This window comes from Lepisosteus oculatus, chromosome 1, assembly GCF_040954835.1.
Source record: "Lepisosteus oculatus isolate fLepOcu1 chromosome 1, fLepOcu1.hap2, whole genome shotgun sequence".
NCBI lineage: Eukaryota > Metazoa > Chordata > Actinopteri > Semionotiformes > Lepisosteidae > Lepisosteus > Lepisosteus oculatus.
Genome location: NC_090696.1, coordinates 41,799,887 through 41,825,540, shown reverse-complemented (window position 1 = coordinate 41,825,540; position 25,654 = coordinate 41,799,887). Strand labels below are relative to the sequence as shown.

Sequence of the window (25,654 nt, the reverse complement as noted above, 5' to 3'; positions counted from 1 at the left end):
TAAACGGATGCAACAATCAATAATATAAGTCAAGTCCCAACACAACAGATAAACGTACCTAATAACTTTCCACACATTTTCTTCAAAACCTATTCTATTTTTCTTTGGGATTTTTTCATTCCTTTTATAAAGTTAGTACAATTACAAACACAAAGCTTTTTTTCCCTACAGGAAGCCTTACTTTCATCAATCACCATAAAAAATACACATTCAGGAAACTTCTGTCAGCCAACACAACCTTATTACCTTTTTCTCCACTCCTTTTCTAAATTAACTCCAAAGGGTCATTGAGCCACTGGTATCCTTGAATCAAATGTCATGGCATTTCAATGGGAGACCCCTGCATGCTAATCATTCCAAAGGGTTTTTTACGTTGGCTAATTGAGATTTGAACTACATGTGCATTCTGATAGCATTGCATCACAGTTCATACTGTTAAGGAAATCATTTGAATACTAAGTGGAAAAATACATTTCTGAGCTTTTTTGAAATTTGTTAAATTAGTTTTTTGTTATTCCAAGGAAGTGACAAGTCTTGTGTTTTTATCTATTAAATATTATGCCAACACTTCAACTGCTCAGAGTTCTGGCTCAGTTAACCACTCACACACAGAACTTTTCTGATAATATTATGATAACTATTCTGATAATGGAAGCTGATATCATTTGGGGAAGAATGTGGACAGAAGTCAGCCAAGTATATTCATGACTGATTTTGCTTTGCTTTTGGCTTTCCAGTAGAATCTTGCAAGTGTAAAGATTGTCGGCTCTGGGGTCAATTTTGTTAGATGTAAGATGTTATGTGTTGAATCTGTTTATTTGAAATATACCCCATATTGAAAGGTCAGAAATATAATACTTTCCCAATCTGTGTGTTTAATGCTCCTACACAAAAATATTATTTTCCAGCTGTCATGGAGGCATAAGCTAAAACTTAGCTTATGCAGACAACAACACATTTTTAGTCTTACCTCTAACACCTTGCCTGTGATGTACTTCTTACACTGTTCACACTGAATGCCGTACATTGCGTGGTAGTCGACCTCACAGTAAGGAACCCCATCCCTTGAACAAAAAAACAAAAAACAAACAATTGATCGAAAATGTTAAAAATATAGAAAAAACAAAACTGCCATACACGGTGGTTTTAATTTGTTTTTAATTTAATGTCTAAACTTGTCAGTTCAGTATATAACATGGCAAATTGGGAGGGTAGCTCATTTCACTTAATCACTATTAATAACACAGACATTAACCTGGTGTGACACCAAGTTTAGCACAGGAGTCCGTTAGCCGAAAGCCTTGTTGCCAAGGGCACGTCTCATTTGATCAGACAAAAAATAAATAACACTTAATCAATCTACCCATTTACTAACCTCTGCATACATTTTAGGGTGCAAGGTGAAATATTCCCTGGATGGGAAGCCAGTCCATCTCAGAGCACACACAGAGACACACACACTCACACCAGGGCCAATTTTCCCAAAAGCCAATTAACCTACTGGTATATCTTTGGGACTGTGGCAGGAAACCAGAGCACCCAGAGGAGACAGCACCCCAGGAGCAGAACTGAACCCAGGGCTGCAGCACTGCAAAGCAACAATGCTAACCACTAACTGTTGTTCATAACAATAAACTAAAAGAGACATGTAATATAATCTGTACGTACAGGACAGGTATCCACGATACTGAATTTACAATACAAACCCGAGGCTAAATCACTCGCAACCATCAAACAAAACGGGTTAATCAAAACTACAGCTTGATCCATGAACTGAATGCTAAACACCAATGAAGACAAAACCTTTCTAAAACGTTACCTAATAATGTATTCCCTAGAAGAATCTACAAAGAAAATATTAAAAAATGAAATGAGTAACAATTATAATAATTTCATGCATTTTCCACATCACTTTTCATCCTAAAGCCCTTCATACTGTAGCAAAGGACCCACGTCATCCAGCACTGAGGTACAGCACACAACTGGGTGACTCATAGCAGCCATGATGTTCCAGCAGATTCGCCTACACCTTTTGCATTAAGAGGAGACATTATGTAGGCCAGACTGAGTAAGCTTGAAGTGGACACCTACAGTACTCTTCCATATAGTAATATGGGATCCTTAATGACCACATGTTGTCAGGACCTTGGTTTATCTTTTCATCTGAAGTATAGTACCTCTAACAGCACTAATATGTAGGGAAACTGGACATACTGGGGCATTCAAATGGAGATTCTGGTCTGCAGGGATGGTCCTCCAACACCACATAAAGTAGCAACATGGATTTCCTTAGAGGTCTGTAATCTCAGTACTGACCAGACCCAGGCTTACTTAGCCTTGGAGATCGGGAGATTTAATAAATATTAAATAACCTCACAAATGAAGCACATACAGTATGTGATTTAAGAATATGATTTTTTTTAATTGTGACTAAAAGTTAATGGTATTGACAAACAACTCCAGGAAATCAACGTGATTACAATTAAGAAAAAGCCTAGGTGCAAAGTTTGAATATAGATTACCATTTCCGAGTTTGCAAAAAAACTGATTCAATTAAAAAAGAAAGAAAAGGTATTATATCTAGATTATATAAAAGTTTTATGGAAAAGAAATCATATTCTACAGAGTATATAAAAGATAAATGGGTGAAGGAAAGTGAAGTTAGAATTTCGAATGAAGAGTGGCTTAAAATTTGTGAATTTCAATGGAGATGAACTAACTCGCATTTATGGAGAGAGTTTTGCTGGAAAAACATTGTTCGATTTTTCATTACTCCGGGTCAGAAGGCACTCCATACTGAGGAATACTGTGTTGGAGACAGTGCGGAAACCAAGGTAATCATTGGCGTATATTCTGGAACTGCCCTAAAATAAGGCTTTTCTGGAAGGAATTACATGAGGCCCTGGAAACTATATTTGAAAAGAATGTACCCTTTACATTTGAGGCTTTATATTTTGGTAAACTGGATTTTGATTGGAGGGGAACGGATGAATATTTGTTTGGAGTCCTTATATCAGCAGGGAAGAAAGCTATAACAAGTGGCTTCTCACAGATCTACAGTACCAACAATAAATGATTGGATTGATTTAATAAAAGAAATATATCTAATGGAAAAAATAACATTTTCACTAAAATTACAAATGAAAAAAATTGTCAAATATTGGTTTAGATGGGTTCAGTACATTAAACCTTTAAGGTCAGATTTTGTTGAGATACAGAATAACTGAAATTTAATAAGATACATGTATATAGTCTACTCCCTTTTCATATTCATAAATGTGTACATCTTCCTTCTTTTGAATGTGTATAGTTTTGTATAGATTTCCCTTTTTGTTTTTAAGAAAACATGAAGAAATAAAAAAACATTTTAAAAGTCTAAACTAACAATATTGTCTTACTTCCTACAATGGAAATCCAGGATTTGTACAGACCAATACAGTACATTGCAAAATCACAATAATTGTGACTAAATGTATTTTAAAATCTTTTTTGTTTAACTGCGTATTGAGCAATTTATTATTTTGAAGTAATCCAAGAAAATGGTATTACAACCCTAAAGGCTATCTGAAAGAGCCTATTCTACACTGACCTGCTCATTTATTTTGTTAGGTAATCTATTTCTCAGTGAGGGATGCCAAACATGAATCTTGCTTTATCATAAAATGTGCTCCAGTTATGCTGGCCTCTGCTTTTGAGTTTCCTAATAGCGCTAAAGAAACACGTCTCTATGGTGTCTGTTTATACAGTGATGCAATAGTGATGTGCAATAGAACAGCCTTATATTCAAAATATGTCTACCATGAAATCTCCACAGGAAACTGGTATCCTAAAAACAGGGTTTAGATTTACATATTCCCATTTAATATGCCCTTCTAATTTAATATATACTGACAGGTTTTGAACATCACTAATTACCCCAGTTAAGATTCAAAACTTTAGGTAAAATACTCAATATTAGAGCATCATAACATTTCACCCTGCAAGTTCAAGGGGAAAATATTCAAAATTCCTGATCAACGCATATACTTTTCACACTTTCAGGCTTTGCCAAAAAACAAATCACTCAGCTTGCCTCCCAGACACCTGCCCGTTAAATCAAAACATCAGCAACATTTCCCTTTCCCTTGGTGTGGTCCCTAACGCCTTAAAGACTGCATCTATCACTCCTATCCTGAAGAAACCTGGCTTGGACTCTAACGACGAACTACAGACCAATCTCTAATTTACAATTTCTATCAGATGTTTTAGAACGTGTGGCTATGGATCAACTACAGGCACGTATCAAAGTTAATGACTTGTTTGAGCCATGTTAAGGTTGTGAATGATTTACTTATTGCCTCTGATGTGGGGGCTATAAGTATCATTTTGCCCTCAATCTTAGTGCCGTCTTTGATACAGTAAATCAATATTGCTTGGTCACTTGCAGACATTCTTTAACTGGTTCTGTAACTGGTGGCATTTTGTCTCCATAAATTCCCCATAGCCTTAGTCAATTATGGTGTACCTCAGGGTTCAGTCTTGTGCTTTTTACATTTTATTATTTATATGCTATCTCTCAGCCAAATTATATGCAAACATGGTCTTCATTTTCACTGTTATGCAGACTATACTTATATTTATGTTAAAACCTCTTTCCCCTCTATTCTCTCCCCTCCGTCAGTTATCTCTTGTTTGCATGACAGCATACTGTGGTTGACATTAAATTCCCTGAAGTGAAATAGTGACAAAACAGAAATTTTACTGGTGGGCAGAAAATCTCAGCTAGGTTAACGTGACAGTTTATATTCATGCACTCATGTGTCAGCTATAGTCAGGACACTGGGAGTCACACTTGATCATATTCTGTCTTTTGAGCCACATGTGAAAAAATTGATTAATTGATTCTTTCACCTTAGAAATGTTACCTCAAGTTGGCAATTTTTATCAATGTCTGATGCTGAGTGCCTGATCCATGCATTTATAACATCAAGACTTAATTCCTCCAACTCCAATGTTGCCAAATGTCCTTCCTCAGACTTTACAAGAGACAACTTCTGCCTATGTCTGACTGCCTACAGTCAATTTGTAAAAACCTGTATGTTTTTTTTTCTCCATTTACTCTTGTTGTATCTTTCTTGTGCTTTTCTTTATTCATGATGTACAGCATCCTTGGGTTTGGAAAGGCACTTTGTGAATGTGCAATACAAGTAAATAAAGACCCCTAAAGTGCCTGATTTGGAATGGGGAATTGCTGAACTGAGGAAGAAAATTGTATAATTTATAAAAACATCCATAACGGCACCCTTAAGATAGCTGTGAGTTTGACACAGGTGAACAACGTTTATTGCCGGTGTCAAATTTGACACTGATACTTCTCACTAATATTGAATGATGAAATTTCAATAAGAGATCACAAAATTCTAATTTGAAAAAAATATAGTTTTCTATTAGTACTAACTTCCTTGGTTATCAATTTTATATTTGTTTTATTTAAAAAGATATGTTTTTTTTCAGACTTTGAGCAATCACCATACAGTTATGCACCTGTGTGAAATGAATATAATCTACTTTTCCTCTGCAAAACTGAAAAACAGATAAGAACAATATATTCAATGTAGGTTCCCTGATGTAGCAAAAAAGACTGAAACAGTAAAGATCTGATGGGTTAAATATTCAGAGGTTTCTGTATTAGAACAAATTCTGAAGAATTAGCATCACAGACTAATATACAGTTCATCATCTTGTTCATGCTCAGAGAGTACTCCAGTCAGAACAAGACTAATCTTGTTTTCGTAGCAACAGATGGAGAGCTGTTACTGAGTGAGAAACCTTTCAAAATATTGTTTCATGCAGTGGATATTCATCTTTTTCATCATGCGGTGCTCTGAGATTGAATGTGTCTAGTAGGGAGGCCTTAGATTATCCTGGGCATTCCTCCCATGACTGAAACATAACCCCTCTGTTTTGTTGTGAAGTTCCAAAGAAATCAAGGTCATCTGCTCCCACAGTGACACTGCAGGAGCAAAACTGCATACTTTAACACTGAGCTTTGAAATACAATGTGCACCAGCCTCGTCACACACTCCAGAGGCTCTCATCCATGAGTTCAATATCAAGACTGCTTTTCAGAGCACAGCTGTGTAGGTCAGCTGCCAAAATCTTCTACATACTCTACAGGTGTTCTCCGGACTTAAGTACTTGCTACACAATTTTAAACTCTTTCAGAAAACAAATGAACACATTTGCTCAAAATGACCACTGTTACTGGGCTCAAAAACATTTTGAAAACAATATGTATGTTTTATATATAATATAAGGAATGATTCTACACTTAATTTATTTATGGAACATGTCAGCTAGGCACACATTTTCCTTCCCATTATGTTAATTGGTAGTTCAGGAGACCTCAACAGAACAGTTTAGAATGACAATAAAAGCAAAACCATTTAGCCATAATTTAAACAAAAATAATACTTACTTGCTGATGTATTCTGCGTTCAGCACTTTATTACAAATTTTGCATTTAAAGCACCCAAGGTGCCAGTGTTTGTCCAAAGCCACCAGAGACTGTTCATTTTTAAAATCTTTTCCACAGCCACAGCAGTCTGAAAAACAATATTTTTATGGTAAAGTCAATTCTAATCCCACTGCGAAGCCTCTAGAAAAATGTTTTAACTGTGAAGTACAGAAACATAATTATGAATCTTTCACACATAAATACACTAAAAAGACATATACTTTAAGCTACTTAAGCCAGCAAAGCTAACGCATGGTATGATTTAATACCATGATCATTGAGTGCTGCAAAGACAGAGGTGTGGTTTGAGGATATACTGTACTAATCCTATATATTCTCTAAGTCATGTTCTATGGGTAACTGCATCAGCAACAATAAAATGTTTGGTTACATACTACCTTCAAAAACCTGATTGAATCATAAATGTCCTGTCTTATAAATAAGAATACACATCAGATTATTTATTTTTTCTGTTCCTTGTGAGAGACTATAAACTATGCTTCTGAAATAACCCTCATAATTCATCATAAGATGAACTATGTTTTTGTTTGTTTTGATACTTATTTCCCACATGCTTTGTTGGCGGAATATGAGAAGTACGATCAATAATTAGCCCCTTAGATCAATTCAAATGTGTTTTTATCACTGTACATGTCAAAGGATCCCATGAATGATTCATGGTTGTATGTTCTCAAAGCACAGAATAAAACTGTCAAAAAGGAAACCCTAAAGCAGCTGCTCATGTCAGGTCAGGTGGGAAAACCTGCACAAGTTTTAAAGGGAATTGGTCAAGGTTAGTTTGTTTCAGTTTACATTCGATTCTGATGTCCTTGATGCCTTTTTGTCCTCTCAATGAAACCACAATACCGTACATTAAAAATTCATACAATTATACCTTTGTAGGGGGTCTAAAGAGAGATATACATATTTTGTGATAAACTTTTAATGAGTTTACATTCCCAGATGAAAGTCTACGGACACACAATGTCCAATATAATAATGGATAAAGGGATCTATGCACTTAAACATGTTACAAACTATTAAATTAATATTTTAAAATTAATTAATGGGTGTAAGCAATCTATGGCTTATGAGAATTGTATTATAAGAATGTATGACAATTCTTTATATTGTATATGCAAAGAATTAATTTAAATGTCAAACCTTACATGTTTTTGTAACTTCACTGCTAGAAATATTTCTTTCAATTATTTTTGCAAGACACTTATGCAAATACTAGCTATTCGTAATGATGAAACCACAATGCAATCATATGGAAAAAATAAACAAAACCCTTTACTAGAGATTAAACTGTAGGCTTTCAAATGATTTTCTGTAAAGGCGATTGTGACAATGTTAAGAGTAACCAGACAAAGGTACAAAGGCAAAGGGTTTTGCTCCTTTTTTCCTAAATTTTCCTTTTTAGATTAACGTTCATGACATTAACTTCCCTCCATTTGCCTCCAGCACATCTGGCTTAAAGATTCTTTTAAGTCCTACTGGATTATTCCTTATCTGCAAGCTTTTTAAAAATTAGCTGCCTTGCAGGTTTGTACAAGTTGATCATTTTCAATATGGCAAGAAAAAGAAAGAAAAAGAGTCAAGAAACATGGGCGCCAGACGCTGGAGAATGGAGACAGGATGTGCGAATGTCTTTCTTTCAGGAGCACACTTAAAATAACAAACATAGAACTGGTCTTATGATATGTGATATTAATAATTAACAAGACATTGCTTTCTGAGATTTGGCCTTTGTTTGTGAAGGTCGGTATGAAAGAATCTTTATCAACAATGTCAGATGAAGAAATGGTGGACACAGCTGTGCAAATCTGCTGGAGTACATCCATGCCGATCCTTTATGATAAATTAAATGACTAAAGGAGAATTGGAGGAGAAGTGCTTACTTCGGACAACTTGGACTGGTGCAGGGCTGTTGGCAGGCAAGGGCTGTGAACACTTTTGGCAAATGCATTCTTTCCCATTGAAAGTCACCCGGTCGCCTGGAGGAAAAGGCTGTCTGCAAGTCAAAAGAAAAAAAAACACTGTTACTCACTTGACATAACTTTTACACATTTAAGCCTGCTGGATGAAGACTCCATCACTCTGTCACACCCTGAACACCCAGAGAGCGCTCTACTTCTGTCCTGTTCCTAATTCCCTGTGATTATTCATGTCTTTCCGGTGTGTCTTGTTGTGTAGCCTATTTACTTCCTGTGGCTGCTCTGCTCCTGGCTCTGCAGTGAGGGTACGGATGTCGTGAGACCCGCCTGTTACCAGGTCGCCCCACGTCTGTGGCCTGAGGGCATAGGTTTCTATCCCGACATCGTCCGACCCCCTGAGCCTGGGCTTACCTCCGTGTTGCCCCTTTTTCCACTACGCATAGGGTCTCTCCTGCTCTCCTTGTCATTCCATGGAATGCCCATCCAACATCCATGACACACTTAGACTCAGTCTTTTAGGTTTTCAGGAGAATACAGAAGGTGTGCAAGAAAATAGGAGCAACAGACACTTTACATTTTGGTACACACTGCAGCAGCATCATATTAGAGGTTAGAAACTAGGCCTCAGCCTCATGAGTAATACTGTATATGAATATCTTATTAGATTTTGTTGCATAAAGCTGAAAGGCTGCAATGCATTTGAACTTAAAAAATTAAAGTAGATGCAGTAACAGATGCATCCCTCATTGGAGAATCCAGCTCATGTGGCATTTTCGATAGCTGGCACATTGGTGCAACAACTTGAATTATCACCAGTATAAATATGTGTTTTCCTTATCCAAAATTATAATAATACAAATACGGAGAAGAAGAAGAACTTTTAGTTATAAAGCACCTTTCCAAAGCCAACGAAGCTGTACACGGTGATTAAAGAAAGTAATAGACAAAAATGTAGGACAATCAGAAATACTGTAGGCACTAGTATACAGGTGAGTTTTAACTTTAGATTTCAAGAGAATCAAAGAATTTGTCTGTCACAAAGTCAGATGAAGACCGTTCCATAACAATGACAGCAAAAGTCCAAGATTTAGTCCTAAGTACAGTGAGCAAAGGACTTACCACAATTAAATGGAGCCTACAGGAAGGAATGTAAACATGGAGGTGTTCAGAGATTCCAGCCCAGATTATTTAAAGTCAGTAACAAGATCTTACACAGAATGTGTGACTTTATAGGCAACCAATCTATGGCTAAAACACGGTATTAAAAGTATGGAATTCTTGACATTGTATATGTAAAGAATACAATGTCACCAGGTTGACAGTTTTTTGTAACTTCACTGCTTTAAATATTTCTTTCAATTATTTGTGGTCAGATGTTCATGCAAATACCAGCTGTTTGTAATGATCAAACCATTACAACTCAAGATTTAAGCATAGGTGTGATATATTGCCAGGGTCTGGTGTGAGTTAGAAGTCAGCCAGAGTTTTGGACATTTGCTTAGCAAACTAAACTAAACTGAAAACATATTTGCATATTATCTAACCAAGAGGAAGCATATACTGTACATGTAAATAACAAAAACCAAGTGGCCCAAACTCAAATCCTGTGGCACACCATGACTGACTGTGGCCATGGGGGATTTATAAGGACCAAGGGAAACAAGATGCTGCCAGATGGTCAGGTATGAGTGAAACCATTTAAGCACAGTACCATTGATAGACAATAATGCTTGCAAGCGTTTGAGCAACTCTGAAGGATTTACTGTATCAAAACCTCACCAACATCAAGGAGCATAAGAATACTTACAGCCCCCAAAGTCAGTCACAATAGGTCAATCATATACTGTACAACCCTGATAAAAGCAGTCTCAGTGCTATGATTACAATGAAAACTGGACTGAAATGGTTAAAACAAGTCATTAGCTATCATGTAAGCCTGTGATTAATGCTCTAAAAACCTAAGATAGAAACGTGAATTTAGAAATTGGTGTGTAGCTCATCATTATATCAGAATCCAAGCCAGGTTTCTTTAGTATTGGAGTGATTGATGGAGTCTTTAAAGCATTGTGGACCACACACATGGAAACTAGAACTTGACAATATTGACAATTAAAGAGAAGATGTTTGACAGGCAAACTTATTATAGAGAGGTAGGTATGGGATCTAGGCAACAATAAGCTGTTTTACGGCTGTTAATAAAAGTTGTTCTGAACCAACTAAGCTAAATTCAGAAAAAATGGTACTCAGGGAATGCCAATGTAAAAATGAGGACTCTAATAGCTGTTGAAATCAGGTACAGTGCTAAGGTTTGATTCAGATAATTGAAGATTTATCAATCTAGCATCAAACCTGGTTTGAAAAAATGGTTTAAAAACTTAAAACAGAGGTCATGGTGGAAGAAAGAGCAGTCATCAGTGGATTTAATGAGCTTGTTAATAACAGAAAAGAAGATTTTCTAATCCAAAGCTGTTTGCATCCAAGATATAGGAGGATCACTCAGAACCCAGAGCAAGTCTACAGACTTACAGGTGTTCATTGTATGCCTGAGTGTGAACCACTAGGCCGTTTTTTTTCCTAAAGTGCTCCAGATGCCATCCAGTTAGCTTCAACTGAAAACCATACATTGGCTATATAGTGGAAATCTCACACCTGAGAGTGGTGCAATTACTCTCTCATAGCAACCAGCAACCAGTGTGTATGAGGAGTTAGAAATGTGGTTGATTTATCAAGTCAGAATCCCTGCTGGTTCTTTATCTCCATTATTTTCAGAGAGCAAACAGCATAAACTTAGTGGCATCACCCTGCTGTCACATCATATTGAAATCAGGAAACATGATTTATCTCCTAGCTACTGCATTTTCAGATTTTAGATCAGAGGACTGCTGATTCATATCATAATCTGCGTTCATGAGACAAGAGCTACTGGTTAAGAAGTAAAATAACTTAAAAAAACAGAGGTGAGCTGTAGTCCAGCTATGAATTCTTTTCAAACAGCAACTCCAGGTGACTAGTTCAGAAGAGGCTTTTTCTGACAAAACCCAGAACAAAAGATCACTTAAACTGATTTATTGAAATGACAGATGTCCACTTTGATTTCGCCCAGTAAATTATCATAATTCAAAAAGGTGGGTTTTGCTCAGTTATTTTAGAGAAGTTGCATCAAAATAGCCACATTTTATGGTCAGGAGATTTAATGTTCACTAGTACGCAGACAAACTGTGTTTTACCTCCACATATACTGTACCAACTGTAAAAACAGACTTACATTTCTTTATTCTCAGCCTGGTCTTTCTTCAAATCACAGGTAGTGGCTACAGTATCTCATGAATTCTAATGCATAATGTATGAGTCACATGTAGCACACCATGATTAAAGTCAAGCCATTCAGAACAATGTCATGTCACAAAGTGGGAATGGTCTATACTACCTACAATAATAACCTATTTCACTCTTATAGAGGCCGTTCAGACTCTTATATGCTTTGAAATATTAGTGAAAAACATACACACACATTTCCGCATTTAATATTTCTCTTTATATCGGTTGCACAACCCCCCCCCCCTCCCCCAGATTAACAAATTATTTTTTAATTTGGAAGTACAGTAGTAGTGACCAGGCTTTTGAGAACATACTGTACAGTAAATGCCAATTCATATTTTGTTTACAAATTAGAAAAATGTAGAGCAACACAAAATATGCAGTTGGAAAAACTGGAAAAAGACCCATATCATTCTGCTTTGCAAGGTTATGAGAAAAGTTTGATTTTAAAGTTGTCTCCAAGTCCGTTTAAAAAAAAATATACACACCTAAAAAATCTGAAGAACATACGCTTTATATTTAGATTTTTTATGGTACCATACTTATAATCCTACTGAATTTATATTAAATGAATTGGGCCTCTTCAAAAAGCTCCAGATTAATTTGATCATTAAAACGCTATTTAATTTGCGGTTGTGTGAAGAAGAGTTCCCTAATGAAATAGGCACAAGCTGCTGTCACTGATTAACGAGCACTGACAGTCTCCGCTTAGTTGCAATAGAGGAAAACTGAAAAGAAGACCACTACCCTCGGTGAAAATGACATTAACCATCCAAGTGACTCAAACTTTTGAATTGCAGACTCAAAAGAGAGGACAGGACAGCAATCAAAGCATTCAATGAATTTCTTCCGGCAGTGATTAAAGTTGATTTTTTTTAATTGTCATTTGTTATTTACTCTTGTATACCAACATACTACATTTCAACATCATTGTATTTTTAAAGAAAAACACAGGAAATATCAGACTCTTACCTGAAACATTTGCACTTATTGTGCTTTCAAACTACTGAAATGCTTCAGGACTGAACATGGGAAGCGACCACACAGGAGTTTCCTTTTTGCATTTTGTCTCAGTCCTGCAGCGGCCATCAACAAATTGTGTTGCAAGTATAGTGATGCCCATCAAAAATATTTTGCAAAATAATATGAAAGTAATTGTTGCATGATACTTAAGAACATAAAACAAAGTGAACTGCATGAAAATAAATTGTGACATAATGTCAGGCATTCCTTGCCAATGCATCTAAAGCAACATAAAAAGAACCTGGGAACAGAGAAAGCACGAGAACTTGACATGCGAAAGGTTACATGGCCCACTACAAGGGAACCTTTGTACAAATCTGGATATCGTATTGCGCACTTAAAACCTCCACAGGTAAACTGAGTCTGGGAGAAGGGGACCGCGGAATTCTTACAGCCAGAATGATACACATGCTTGTTGTGGGAGAGTCTGAGCAGGTTCTAAACAGACGCTTTGTAAACGTAACGGAACTATTGCTTCCTTTACATGAGAAAGGGTTGGTAACTTCTCAAAACCAGTTAAATATCATCATACATTTCCAAAATAAATCATTTATTCCCCAACATATACAGTATGTAACATTTGTGCTGTAACTGCAGTATATTATAGTAAAAGATATTTTACTAAAATATACTATAGTATATATACTATACATATACAGTACTATATATATACTATAAGATATATTATAGTAAAATATATTTTTCTATAATGAAATGGCCGGCCCTTCACTGGCCATAAATTCAAAAGGCATTATCTTTTAAAGGAAACCAGTGAATAATGTGGTCTTAAAAGGTGTACAATTTCCTTCAAATGCCACTGAAGAACCTTGTTCTATATTCTGTCAAACAAGAACGCAGTGGCACAGTCCCATTAGACTGATGCAGTATTATTGATTTGGACTGATGAATGAATGGACCCAGCTCTTTACTTCTCAGCATTGCTAGCACATTTGCCTGACAGACAAAAGGTCTAAAGACCATTTGTCATAATTCATCCTGCATTTGTAACAGCAGTTTGAAAAAGTGGTTTGACCTCAAGAAATTTTAGAACCCAAAAGCTTATTTCTTCCCCGTTGGGAGTTCAATTACACTGAAACCTCACTATTCTGTGTAGGTGAACAATAATGATATGGTGGTGAAAGGACAAAAGTGCTTTGAAACAGGACCCTAACAACTATTCATTGGTACCACATGGGGGTTGCAGGCTCACAATAATTTTGTGACATTATCTGGGTCCATTAGGACGGATTATACAGTATGTGATAGATGTGCATACCTCTTAGCACTCAATGGGTTATTACTTAGTCAGTTATTCCAATACTGGAATAACTGACCTCAGAGTACTGTTAATTGCACTTATTGTGCCTATAGGTTGTGGCAGTTGATGAAAAAAAGTAATAAATCTATGATATTCATGTCCCAAAAATGTATTTGGCTTCCTTTTAAGACAGTGCCCATCTTTGGTGATTTTGCAGCTGGGTGCTCTTTTTTATAATTTCTAACCCTAAACTTACTAATGGCCAAATTTCAAGAGCTGTGTTGATAACATCCTCCACACAATTATCCACTAATCTAATGATGTATAGTAGTTATATACCTAGGACAGAAATGCTTGTACCTTAAAAATTCTTATAATTCTATTATTTTGAGCATCTAATACTATTATTATGATAATTAAAGTATTTGGAAAAAGTAGAATATTCGTTCTATTTCTTTGAATGGAAAATGACCTGGTACAGCTAAGTTCCAGTGAGTCATTTTTTTACTAATGTAGGTAAAATGGGCTCCAAATACGTACACTGGGATTTTGACTCAAAGAAAGACATCATAAATCAGTTAAATTTTGACACCCTCAGTGATGAACACTTTCTACAGTTTCATGAGACAGGCATCTGGACTCAGAACCCCAGCTGGAGGTCATCAGTCAATAATCCACTCACAGGGCCAAGATAATCTATCAATCAGAACCTGCTGGATGGGGGAGAACACTATACCTGGTGACATCGCAACCAATCACTTCCTGTACACAATTTGACTTAACACTTACTACACATCCATTTGCTTTTGCTCTCTGAGACTCAGGCAACTTTCCTGCTACCTTGTAAAGTGGCAGCAACTACTGCTGTTCAAACTACAAGCAAGTGCTGATCTGATAGACCTATATAAGCCAGAAATCTGCCCAAGACCATTTATGCAATAAGAGGAGTCTAGAAAGGGCTCCCCAATTGTAATAGTTGGACTTTTGTTGACACTCCTGAATATCACGGAACACTCGAGCATTTAAATCTGCACTTAACTACTGTACATTCCCAATTTTTGATATTTTGTGCCGCTTCATTGGAAACGAACTCAGCAAAGATACACTCTACATCCTTGCTAACAGGCATTCCAGAGCCAGCAGATACGAAGTCAATGCAGTAAATGAATCCTGCATTACTCTTATCCATTGAAGAGCATTACTCTTATCCAGCCACCAAGTGTCCTCCACACGTCTAAATTCCTGACACTGCCATTTTATTAAAATCCTTTGCAAATGCTGACACTTTCTTCCCTACCAACATTAAAAATACACAGCATTGCATCTCACTTTATATTGTTGATATCATACAGTATTATTTTCTGAGGTTATTGGTAACCTAAGTGCTAAATGCACTCATTTAGCATATACTGTAAAGTCATAATGCAATACTCCCCAGAGGACTCACAATAAACAGTAAAACATAAACCAGACAACAATAGTGGATACTATGTGAAAGAGTGCCTTTAAAACTAAGAACAGGAGCACTTCCTTACCCATTTAGCTCTGGACGTTTGGAACAAGCCCAGTCAAGCTAGTGAAGTTAATACCCTGATTTCTTACAAATAAAAACAGCTGGATGAGATCAATTATCTTAAATCAATTAATTACTAAATACCAAAGTAATGCCAGTTTAAAAGCTTTCCACTTGTGCCCTCCGGTTCAAGTTACCCTGTTCACATTGTTCAGTGAGGAAAGCTACTGGATTGACTTTGTTGGTGTCTTTGAGGATTTCTTAACACTTATATTAGGTTCCCACACAATCTTCTCTGTTCATGTTAAAATGCAACTGTCTTGTCGTATCCTCAATTTCTACTATTTTCTTGGAAGACATTCCTTGTTCTGTGGTGTGTCTTTTGTTAAATGACAAGTTATTGCTATTATCACGGATGTCGGATAGGGCATGTCGTGGAATGACAAGGAGACCCTATGCGTAGCGGTAAAGGGGGCAACACGGAGGTTAGCCCAGGCTCAGGGGGTTGGACGATGTCAGTATAGAAACCTACGCCCTCAGCAACAGATGTGGGCTGACCTGGTACTGGCCGGGTCTCACAGCATCCGTACCCTCAATGCTGAGCGAGGAGCAGAGCAGCCTCAGGAAGTAAATAGGCTACACAACAAGACACACCAGAAAGACATGAATAATCAAAGGGAACTAGGAACAGGACAGAAGTAGAGCTCCCTCTAGGAGAACAGGGCGTGACAGCTATATTTGTCTGTGCCTTAGAGGCAGATTGAGGTGAGTAGCATTACGACTGCTGATAGTAGCCATCTACTGCTGACAGATGGTTAATCGGTACAAGCTGCCTCCATATTCCCTTCCCCAGAATCAGTGGGACCTTTCCTTGATGTTGTACACATGGAGCTCTCCATTGCATTGGCTCACGGAGAGGGGAAAGGACTCCTCTTCTGTCAAGTGTCTAGACCAGCATTAAATACTCTCAAAGCAATATTGAGCCCACCTCTGAATATAAGGAGAGATGAGGCTCCCACATGGGCAGGGATTATTGGTTATGAGTAGTACAGTATGTATGCATTACCACCTGGGGAGGGTTTCAGGTGGGGGGAGGGGAGCATATGAAAGGAAATGGGACTGTTGTTCTGGATCATGCTGTTTCAGAATGTTTCTATCACCCTCCCTCAAAAAATCATAAAAAAGTGGAATGCGACACCTTTTCTTGGTATGCCATGTTTCATTGCTGTTAATAACGTTCTTTGCTAGTTTTGCTATCTTTGCTGTTAATAACGTCTTTTCTATCTTCCGAAAAAATGCTTGCTCATGATGCACTAAATTAACAAATTCTAGGAAAACAGCATTTTTTGAATTCTACATGTTTTTCACTTGAAAATTTTGATATTTTGTTTCCTAAGTGTTTTCAGGCTTTACATGAATTTCAATATACTGTACTTAACGCAAAAAAAATATTCTGCCATGCTTCTCTGTTCATGACTTTCAAACTCTTGGGTAATGGCTCTGCCTTACATTAGACACCGTCCAAATACAGCAAATTAGTCAAGTGAACATTCACATTTCCAATTAAGAGATTACTTCACAAATACAGAAGCACTAAGATAATTTATCTTACACAAATGGGATCTTTAATTCCATACAGCAAAGAGAGCTGCTGAAATCTAGCCATAGTGTTCAAAAACAAAATGTATATATAATAATAGAGCAAATGGTATACTCTATCTTCTAAAAATAACTTACACTTAGTAGTTAAATTTGAAGTGAAACATATCTTAAGGTTTATGGTGAACAATGTAGAATAAAAGGTATTTTGCATAAAGGCAAAACAACCTATACCCATCTCAGTCAACAGATATACTGTACTATACTGATCCCAAACAGCACCTATGCAGTATACACCTTACTAAGAAGTCATCAAAAACTATTTGGAAATGTTCCTTGAATTGTAGAAAAAGAAACAAAAATGTCCTCACCTGCAAACAGCACAGACGAAGCACTTTGGGTGATAGGTTTTCCCCAGAGCAGAAACCACCTCCCCTTCTATAAACTCATCACAGCTAAAGCAGCGTGTTCCATACAGCCTCTGGTAATCCAAGGTACAAATGTACTCTCCTTGGCGTACGAAAAAACCACCCTGGGCCAAATCACAGCCACACACTGAAAAGAGAAAACATGTTTACCATGAATCAGTGAGCAATAACACAACTTGGTCAGCAGTATGACAGCAGTATCAAAAAGTGAGCCCAGCTTAGCTTTTTTGATTAATATTTTAATACACATGTAGAGTCAAAGGGCATGGTTTACAAAACAAAAAAAGCAAATTTTGAATGAAGTAATGAAACAAATTCTAAAATAATTTGTCAAATACATATGGAATAAAGTTTATGAGTCTACTGTCTTAAGCAGTCACTACAAAATCCAACCATTATTACACTTAATTACGAAATATAATATTTAAATTGTTAGATTTTTTTTTCCCCAAGAAGAATTTCTTGCAGAAACAGGACTTCATTTGATTTTTTCAGCCTATGCATATTTATTTTCCAGGTTTCTACCAGAAAGATTTACCACTTAAGCTAAATTATTCCTTTTTTTCAGCATGCTCCTTATTACCAGTGCCTTGCAAAACACGAAGACAATTCCAATGGTGTTTTTATCCATGCATGCATTTTCTAACCACTTTACTGAATACTGAGTCATGGGGGAGCTGGACCCTATCCTGGCAAGCAAAAGACACAAAACAGAGTACACCATGGATAGGACACCAGTCCATCAGAGACCACTCATGGACACAAACATACACACACACTCAACCCAGGGCCCATTTTTCCAGAAATCAATTAACCTACAGGTATATCTTTGGACTGTGGGAAGAAAATGGAGCACACAGAGGAAACCCAAATGAACATAGTGAAAACATCCCAAACTCCATGCACACAGCATTCCAAGAACTGCATGCAGGGCCCCAGAGCTGCAAGGCAGCAGTACTGACCACTGCATCACTGTGCTGTTCCTATGAAGTTCCATTTTATGAAATTACAAAAAGAGTCATACACATTTTACTTTATTCAAACGTGAATAAAATGACGGCTTCTGAAAGGTTAGCTTAAAAGCAGGTTTCCAATAAGATTTTCCAGTACTTTGCTCCATTTGTATTCCCACTAGTCTTAACCTGCTTCCCAGTACCCACTAATAAGAAGCAGAACTGAAACATAATGCTGCAACTTCCATTGTAGACAGTAGGGATGGTGTTAACTGAGTGATGTACAGGTACTGTACTATGTTGGGTTTGAGTTGTTTTGAAAGATCCTTGGTCTTCATTCTTGAATTTTTGCTTGAAGTTCAATACCTGACTGAGGTACAAATGTACAGTAGATGTTTAGCCATATGTTTGAATACTTTTGGATTTTTCTTTCCAGATGATCAATTTAATTATTTCATTTTGTTTTTTGCTTTACATACATGGAGTATTGTAGGTTGTGTATATAACAAATATTAGTTACCACTTCAAAGTATCATGAAAAATTTGAAAACTGTTCAAAGGTCAGAATACTTTTGCAAGGCCCTGTAAATTAGTACAGATACTCTTCATTGTCTGATTTTATTTCACAGATCAGTTTTCCACAGAATCGAACTTTATCTGACACAAAAACAAAAGCAATAAATTAACAGCAGATTGAATTTAAATTTATATTTTTAAATTACTGATGAAAGATTAACTTATATAACACATCTTATGATTGAGTGATGGATTTAAAATGATGTTACATCATTTACTTAGGTTTAATGTAATTATTAAGGAACATTATTGATGGCTGTCATGGATGATGCCATTATAATAATATATAAATAAAAGTGTGATACCAGTGGTTCTCCTTCAGCAGCTCATGCATACACTTCAAAAAAGCTCCAGCACTAGTAAAATGAGGAATCAAGAAATGAGAAGTAACACTGATATCCAGTTTATGTGGAAGACATTAGACATTTCTTTCTCCATTATGCTCATGGGGTGACAAGCTACAGTATATTATGTGGAACAATCTGTTACACAAAAACATTACATAACTTCAGCTCTTTGGGGAGGTGTGGGAGGAAGGAAACAACAGCTGAAAACCAGATGCAGGGTGCTCCTAAATGTCTTTGTGCTTTTATTGAACTTGATCACTGTCAGTAATATGCAGGCCTTCATGTGAAACACAGGGTGAGGCCAAGGTACATGAAGTCATGTTTTTGACCTTTTATTCAAACCATTACATCTTACATCATATTGCTGTAAACACAAGAATTGAATAACCGTGCCAGATGCGGAGAGGAATCAAAACATTGTGTATGATCTGTTCTTCCGTTTTACTTGAGGGAAGGATTTCAAGCATACCACTTCACATCACTCCTCTTGATGTTTCCCGGGGTTTTGAGGGGTATATTTCTAGGTTAACGTAATAAATTAAACTGCTGCCCAGCACAGTAAAGCATTCCAAATTTACAAACATTTTTTACAAATCTCATGTATGCAAAAATCACAAAATACTGCAGATGAACATTTGTTGTTTATATTTTAATATACATTCAGACTTTTAAAGAATGTATTCTTTACTCAGTCTTAATGAACTCCTGTAATAATAATATTGTGAAGGAAATTTCAGAGCCAGAGTGTCATCTGAAACATCCACTCTACTGGTAGCCTCTGGTGAAGTTGTTATTCACACTTGGTCCTGGAAAAACTGTCAAAAGTGACCGTTTCAATAAATTCACAGAATAATGCAGGAATAATTCTCAGGAAACATTAGAAATATTTTCCAATGTTGCTTTCCTATAACTGGCGTTGGTACACAATGTAACACAGAACCACAGCTCCTGTTGCCAGAACATTTCACAAGTGATTGGATTGCATCCAGAACCTCCTGATATAACTTCCTTAAACAATGAAAAAACATAAACAATAGGAGCTTATCAGAGGTTTTGTGGCAAAATGTTACAAACAAATATTAGTGTAATGGAATTATCTTTGATCTATCCATTTCACATTGTACAGTACATTTAAACTGGACCTCTTCTAGAAACATTCATTTTGTTGTGGGTGTCTTCTTATTCATTTATGTGGCTGACACATTAATACAAAGCACCCTGCAGAAGTAACAATTACTGATTTTGTTATACACAATTATATGAATAGAATCTGTTATATGAATTTCTACAACTGAGTTAGGAGTCCAGAGCCTTATCAACCACATTGCCATCTCTCTATAGCTCAGAACATAGATTCTTCCATATTGTAGAATGTATTTTCCAAGCGCAAGAAAAACAAAACAAAAATGTTTAACAAGGTAACAAAATATTTTTTCTGTGTCTACTCAAGGAATTAAACATTCAGTGAAAAAAACATATACTGTAGTTAACTATATTTGTTTTAAACCACACATCTATATAGTAAATACTGTTTTGATATTGCTTATAAGGAAAAGCAGGCAGGTATAGGAATAGCTAACATGGAAAACATGTTATAATGGCCCCACGGTAGTCAAACGTATATTTCCATACAATTATTATTAATAAATGCTAACATCTACAATAGTCAAAAGACATTTGAGTTATCCCTGCAGTCTCTGCAGCATTAATGCTTAAAATAATGTTAAGTTTGTTTCTTTTATAATTCCCAGAATTTAAAAATCTCAGCACTAGTGTCTCTGTCAGTCAATATGCTCACAGTCAGGTAACATGAGATGTAGTGATTACACTGTATATATAAACTCAGGTTGCTTTATCAAGTTACAAAGATTGCCTTTCAACCTAGGCTATTTATAGCCTGGCAGATGGTTTAGGTCTGATAAACAAAAAAACACTCCTTGTTACTGAGTTACTGATACACCCCTTTTTCCTTTCCAGGCAACCTTGCCTCATCCATGGACACAGTTAAAATAACCACAGACACAAGCCCTGTCTTTTCACACACCTGCCCCTGCCTCACTGCAGTTCTGCTATTCACGTCGGCATTAAAGAAAGCTCTGATTCAATTCTCCCAGGGCAGCACACAAAAGTTGCCATTTGAGCAATTTTTTTCTACAATACAACTCATAGAGCTATCGAACTACTACACAAGGCACCATGGTGTTTTACTATCAGGCATTTCCCATTAGGCAATGCAACAGACTGCACTTCACACGCTTTGGTAACAGAATTTCACTGTATCAGTTTCACTTTATTCATTCTTCGGAGTTCATATCTCCTCCTTATCTCCATCTTTGGACCTGCTAGTCTCAACCGAGGATTGCTGCCAAGCCAAACCCCAGTTTGGAATGTTGCAGCTCGCGAGCAATTGTACACGACTTGGCCCTCAGTGCTTGTGTTTGTAGCAGCTTACTCTTTATAAGTACTAGTATCACCAGCAGCTCTTAGGGGGTTCTTTAAAACACTACAGTCTGCACTTGTTTAATTTAAAAGAACCACGAACAAATACAGTAAGTGCAGAATATATGGTGAATTAAATGTGTTCCTTCCTATTCATTTACACAACTTTGCTGTTTATGCCAATGAAAATTGGACTCATCACTTTTATATAAACATTAAGAAAGGTTTAGCAATTAATAGTGATGCAACAGATAAAGATATTCCACAAGAAGCCTACAGTAATAACCCCGCTCTGTAACTTTATCATTTTCTTGTGCATCACAAAGCTCATATGAATTCTATGAGCTTTATCCATGCATAGAAATAGTACATTTATCAATGGTTGCCTATTTATAAATAAAAGCAAAATCATTTTTTTACCTGTATGACACCTCTACACATTTTACAGTTTGACAGGATTGTTTTCATTATTACTAGTTAGTTGATCTAACACTATAGACTAACACACTGAAATAAAACAGCAAACGAATGATGTAAAATCTTTCTGTTATAAGTGCATAACTTGATCCATCTTGGCTTTTCCTGTTGAGTGAAAAAATACTTGATCAGCAAAGAATCGTATAACAATAAATAGTTATAAATAATAAATAATCCATGTATGAGTATTACATAAAAAATAGGAACAGGTAATAGGTTTATTCCATGCTGAAAAAAAGAAGAAAGAGAACACAACGTTTCGGCCGTGGAGCCTTCTTCAGGTTACATAAAAAATGTTGAAGTACTTAATATTAAATTACCAAATATTCAATTTTGGAAAACTAAAAAACAGTACAACCAGAACTAAACCTAACACCAGGAAAGGTGAATGAGCTTCTCAGTCTAAAGTGTAGGCTCTGTGTGCCCAAGTACAGTATTAATTTATGATAGATTGATCTTTTTGAACCTGTTAAGGTTAAACAGAGTGTTCTTGACATTTTCAGTAAACTAAAAATAAAATCTTGCTGCAGGCTGACAGATTGCTTTTTGACAACAAGATTTTTTTGATAGAGTATATGTGTTACAGATAGTAACAGTACAGTATGTGTTTGAGAATAACCACAAGAACGGAAGAGTGGAGACCATTCAGCTCATCTACCCTGTTTGGTAGGTAGTTGTTAATTAATGCCAGGCTCTCACACAGACCTTTATTGAAAAAAGTCAGGATAACATCTCCAACAAGTATGCTCCATACACCTACAATTTCCACTTGTATCCTCTGGTTTCACTGTTGAGACAGTCCCACACAGTCACATTACCTTATTGGGCTGCCTTTTTCAATGCCTTTGAAGATTTTGAATACTTGAATTTAATTCCATCATAACTAAAAAAGTTCAGTTCTGTTAATTCTTCTTTTAACTAAGATTCAGGTGTAAAAGTCTGATGCATTTTTTTTAAATGAGCTAGATCTGCTTTCCAAGCTAAATAAGAACACCTATGTACAGTAAATAATATAACTATACACAAATATGTGTATATCCATCCATCAATTTTCCAAATCACTGTACTTAATACAGGGTCCCAGGGGAGCTGGAGCCTATTCAAGCAAGCAACAAGCACAAGGCAGGATACACCGTGGATGGGACTCCAATCCATCCAGGACAGACACACAGACTCAGGTACAAACACAGGGAGAACATACAGATTCCACCCAGATAGCACCCCAGGTCCAGAACTGAACCCTGGGCTCCAGTGTTGTGAGTTGGCAATGCTAGCACTGTGCTACTGTCCCATCGTATATACTGTACGTATATATGAAAACATATTTTAATGTACAAAAAAAAACAAAGGATGATAAGCACACAAATATGTTTCATTAATAATGAATACACAAAATGCAAAAAAATAACAGAAATAAAAATATGATGCTTACTGTGCATTGTTCATAAAAGGGGACTAAACAATTCAATACAGAAAAGTATTGTAAATAGCAACACCACAAGTCAGAACAAAATTGAAAGTTTTTTCCTAAGAATGTTTCAAGAACATTGCCCAAGAGTAATAAACTCATTATACACTATTCCCACCACAAATGCACAATAATGGAATTCTAACACAAATGGTGAATCAACTGAACAAGAGGGACATGGCACAAACCTACAAGCTTGGTTTGGCTGCAATACAATACTTTATAGCGACTGAGACTCTTCTTTTCCTTGTCTCAGCAGTATCAGAAAGATGGGGAAAGCCAGTTTAGGCCAGGTGAAGATCAGATCAGCTTTGCCCTGTGTTCTTGGGATTTGTGATCTGCTACCATCTGAAGATTGGAAGCTTTAGCACTTCCTGGGGTCATAAATCAGCCTGTCAGATCAGTTTTATTACCCATAACATTTCAGTTAGTAGATGACTACAGTATGACTGTACAGTGAAACTGGTTTTATTAAATAGTAACACCGACATCGAAAAGGTCCTGTAATCATATTTTGTGTATAAACAATGCTTATACACATTCATATAACAACTGTTACAAAAAATAATCAGGTTCTGGCAGACATTTGACTTTGCATGTTTAAGCTTTTATGAATAAAATACCTGCACTCTGTTATTTCCAATATCTCTCTTCAAAATTCTATTGCACTTTCCTGTCTTATAGCAGTTTCAACTCAAGTTTTCCACTCAGAATATTGTCTGTTATCTGTAACTTCATGACATGAGATCATCAAATTATTATCTGCCCTCCAAAATGAGGTTTTTGTACCATTTTTGAGTATCACAGTTGTTTTTAGTTTCAGATGAAAATATTTCCTAATGAGAATATTGTAAAGAACTCATTGAAGTTATGTACTTGAACAGTTGTCTAAAAAATACTTCCACATCCTGAAATTCTTTAGCAATTCTTCAGTTATATTAAACAAAATTTCCTGGAACAGAAGCAAGTTAATAGAAAAATACCAGTTGATAAGCTCACTTCCTGTGGAATACAATTACAATTTGAAATAACAATTTACATAACAGAAAATGTAATAAATTAAACGCAACTCAAAGTACACATTTCTTTTTTTATATATATAGAACAAAGTTTGAGAATGCAAACCAAGTAAATTCTTTACCCGCATTAACAACTTTAGAGGGTTAGCAAGCAAGAACAATATATTTAGTTCACCATGCTATTCTGGAGAGTAGCATCATACTCATCCAAGAATTTTATTGAGTCATTCGTTCAAGTATTTCAGAAAATCGTCAATACTCCTCAACTACTACCGGTAATATCATTTTTTTTAAATGTAACCACAAATAAACCTCTCAATTAGAAGATGATACTTTCTTCCCCTGTGGATTCTGTCTAGAGCAACAATATCTTCTTTGTTGCTAGGCAACAATATGTTGCAAGGCAACACAATTTTCTACATGAGGATGAACTAGTTAGTTACTGCTCTTGATTTGCATCCAAACCTACTTTTTAAAACTCTTCAATAGTGCTGAAGGGACTTTAAACTCATTCTTAAAAGTTCCATCTACCTGATGAATGGATTAAAAAAAGAATGTTCAGAAGAAGTAAGCTATAAACTAAGAGTGCTGCAGGTAAGTCTTATTATTTTTGTTTTTAATGATTTATTTAAAATGTTTCAATGTATTTTTTAATTATCTGCAGGAATACTGTACTGTTTGACATGCATGGCAGAGTGATCAACACACAGCCCAACATAAACCCAGAAAGACATCTCATGGATTATTGGCAACAGCATTGTGAACATCTTTAATATAAATGAGTCGCAGCTTGTTTTACA

General features: G+C 36.2%; 1 protein-coding gene across 6 annotated transcripts in view; it reads right to left on the bottom strand.

The window, feature by feature from the left end:
- ablim2 (actin binding LIM protein family, member 2) overlaps positions 1-25,654 on the bottom strand; it is a 105,235-nt gene that overhangs the window by 38,565 nt on the left and 41,016 nt on the right. For all 6 annotated transcript variants that reach the window (XM_015344909.2, XM_015344908.2, XM_069190156.1 and 3 more), the window contains exons 3-6: positions 17,519-17,702; positions 8,401-8,513; positions 6,458-6,584; positions 971-1,064 (exon numbers count right to left, since the gene is read on the bottom strand). In XM_015344909.2, the coding sequence (XP_015200395.2) occupies positions 971-1,064; positions 6,458-6,584; positions 8,401-8,513; positions 17,519-17,702 (518 nt within the window). The remainder of the gene's footprint in view (positions 1-970; positions 1,065-6,457; positions 6,585-8,400; positions 8,514-17,518; positions 17,703-25,654) is intronic.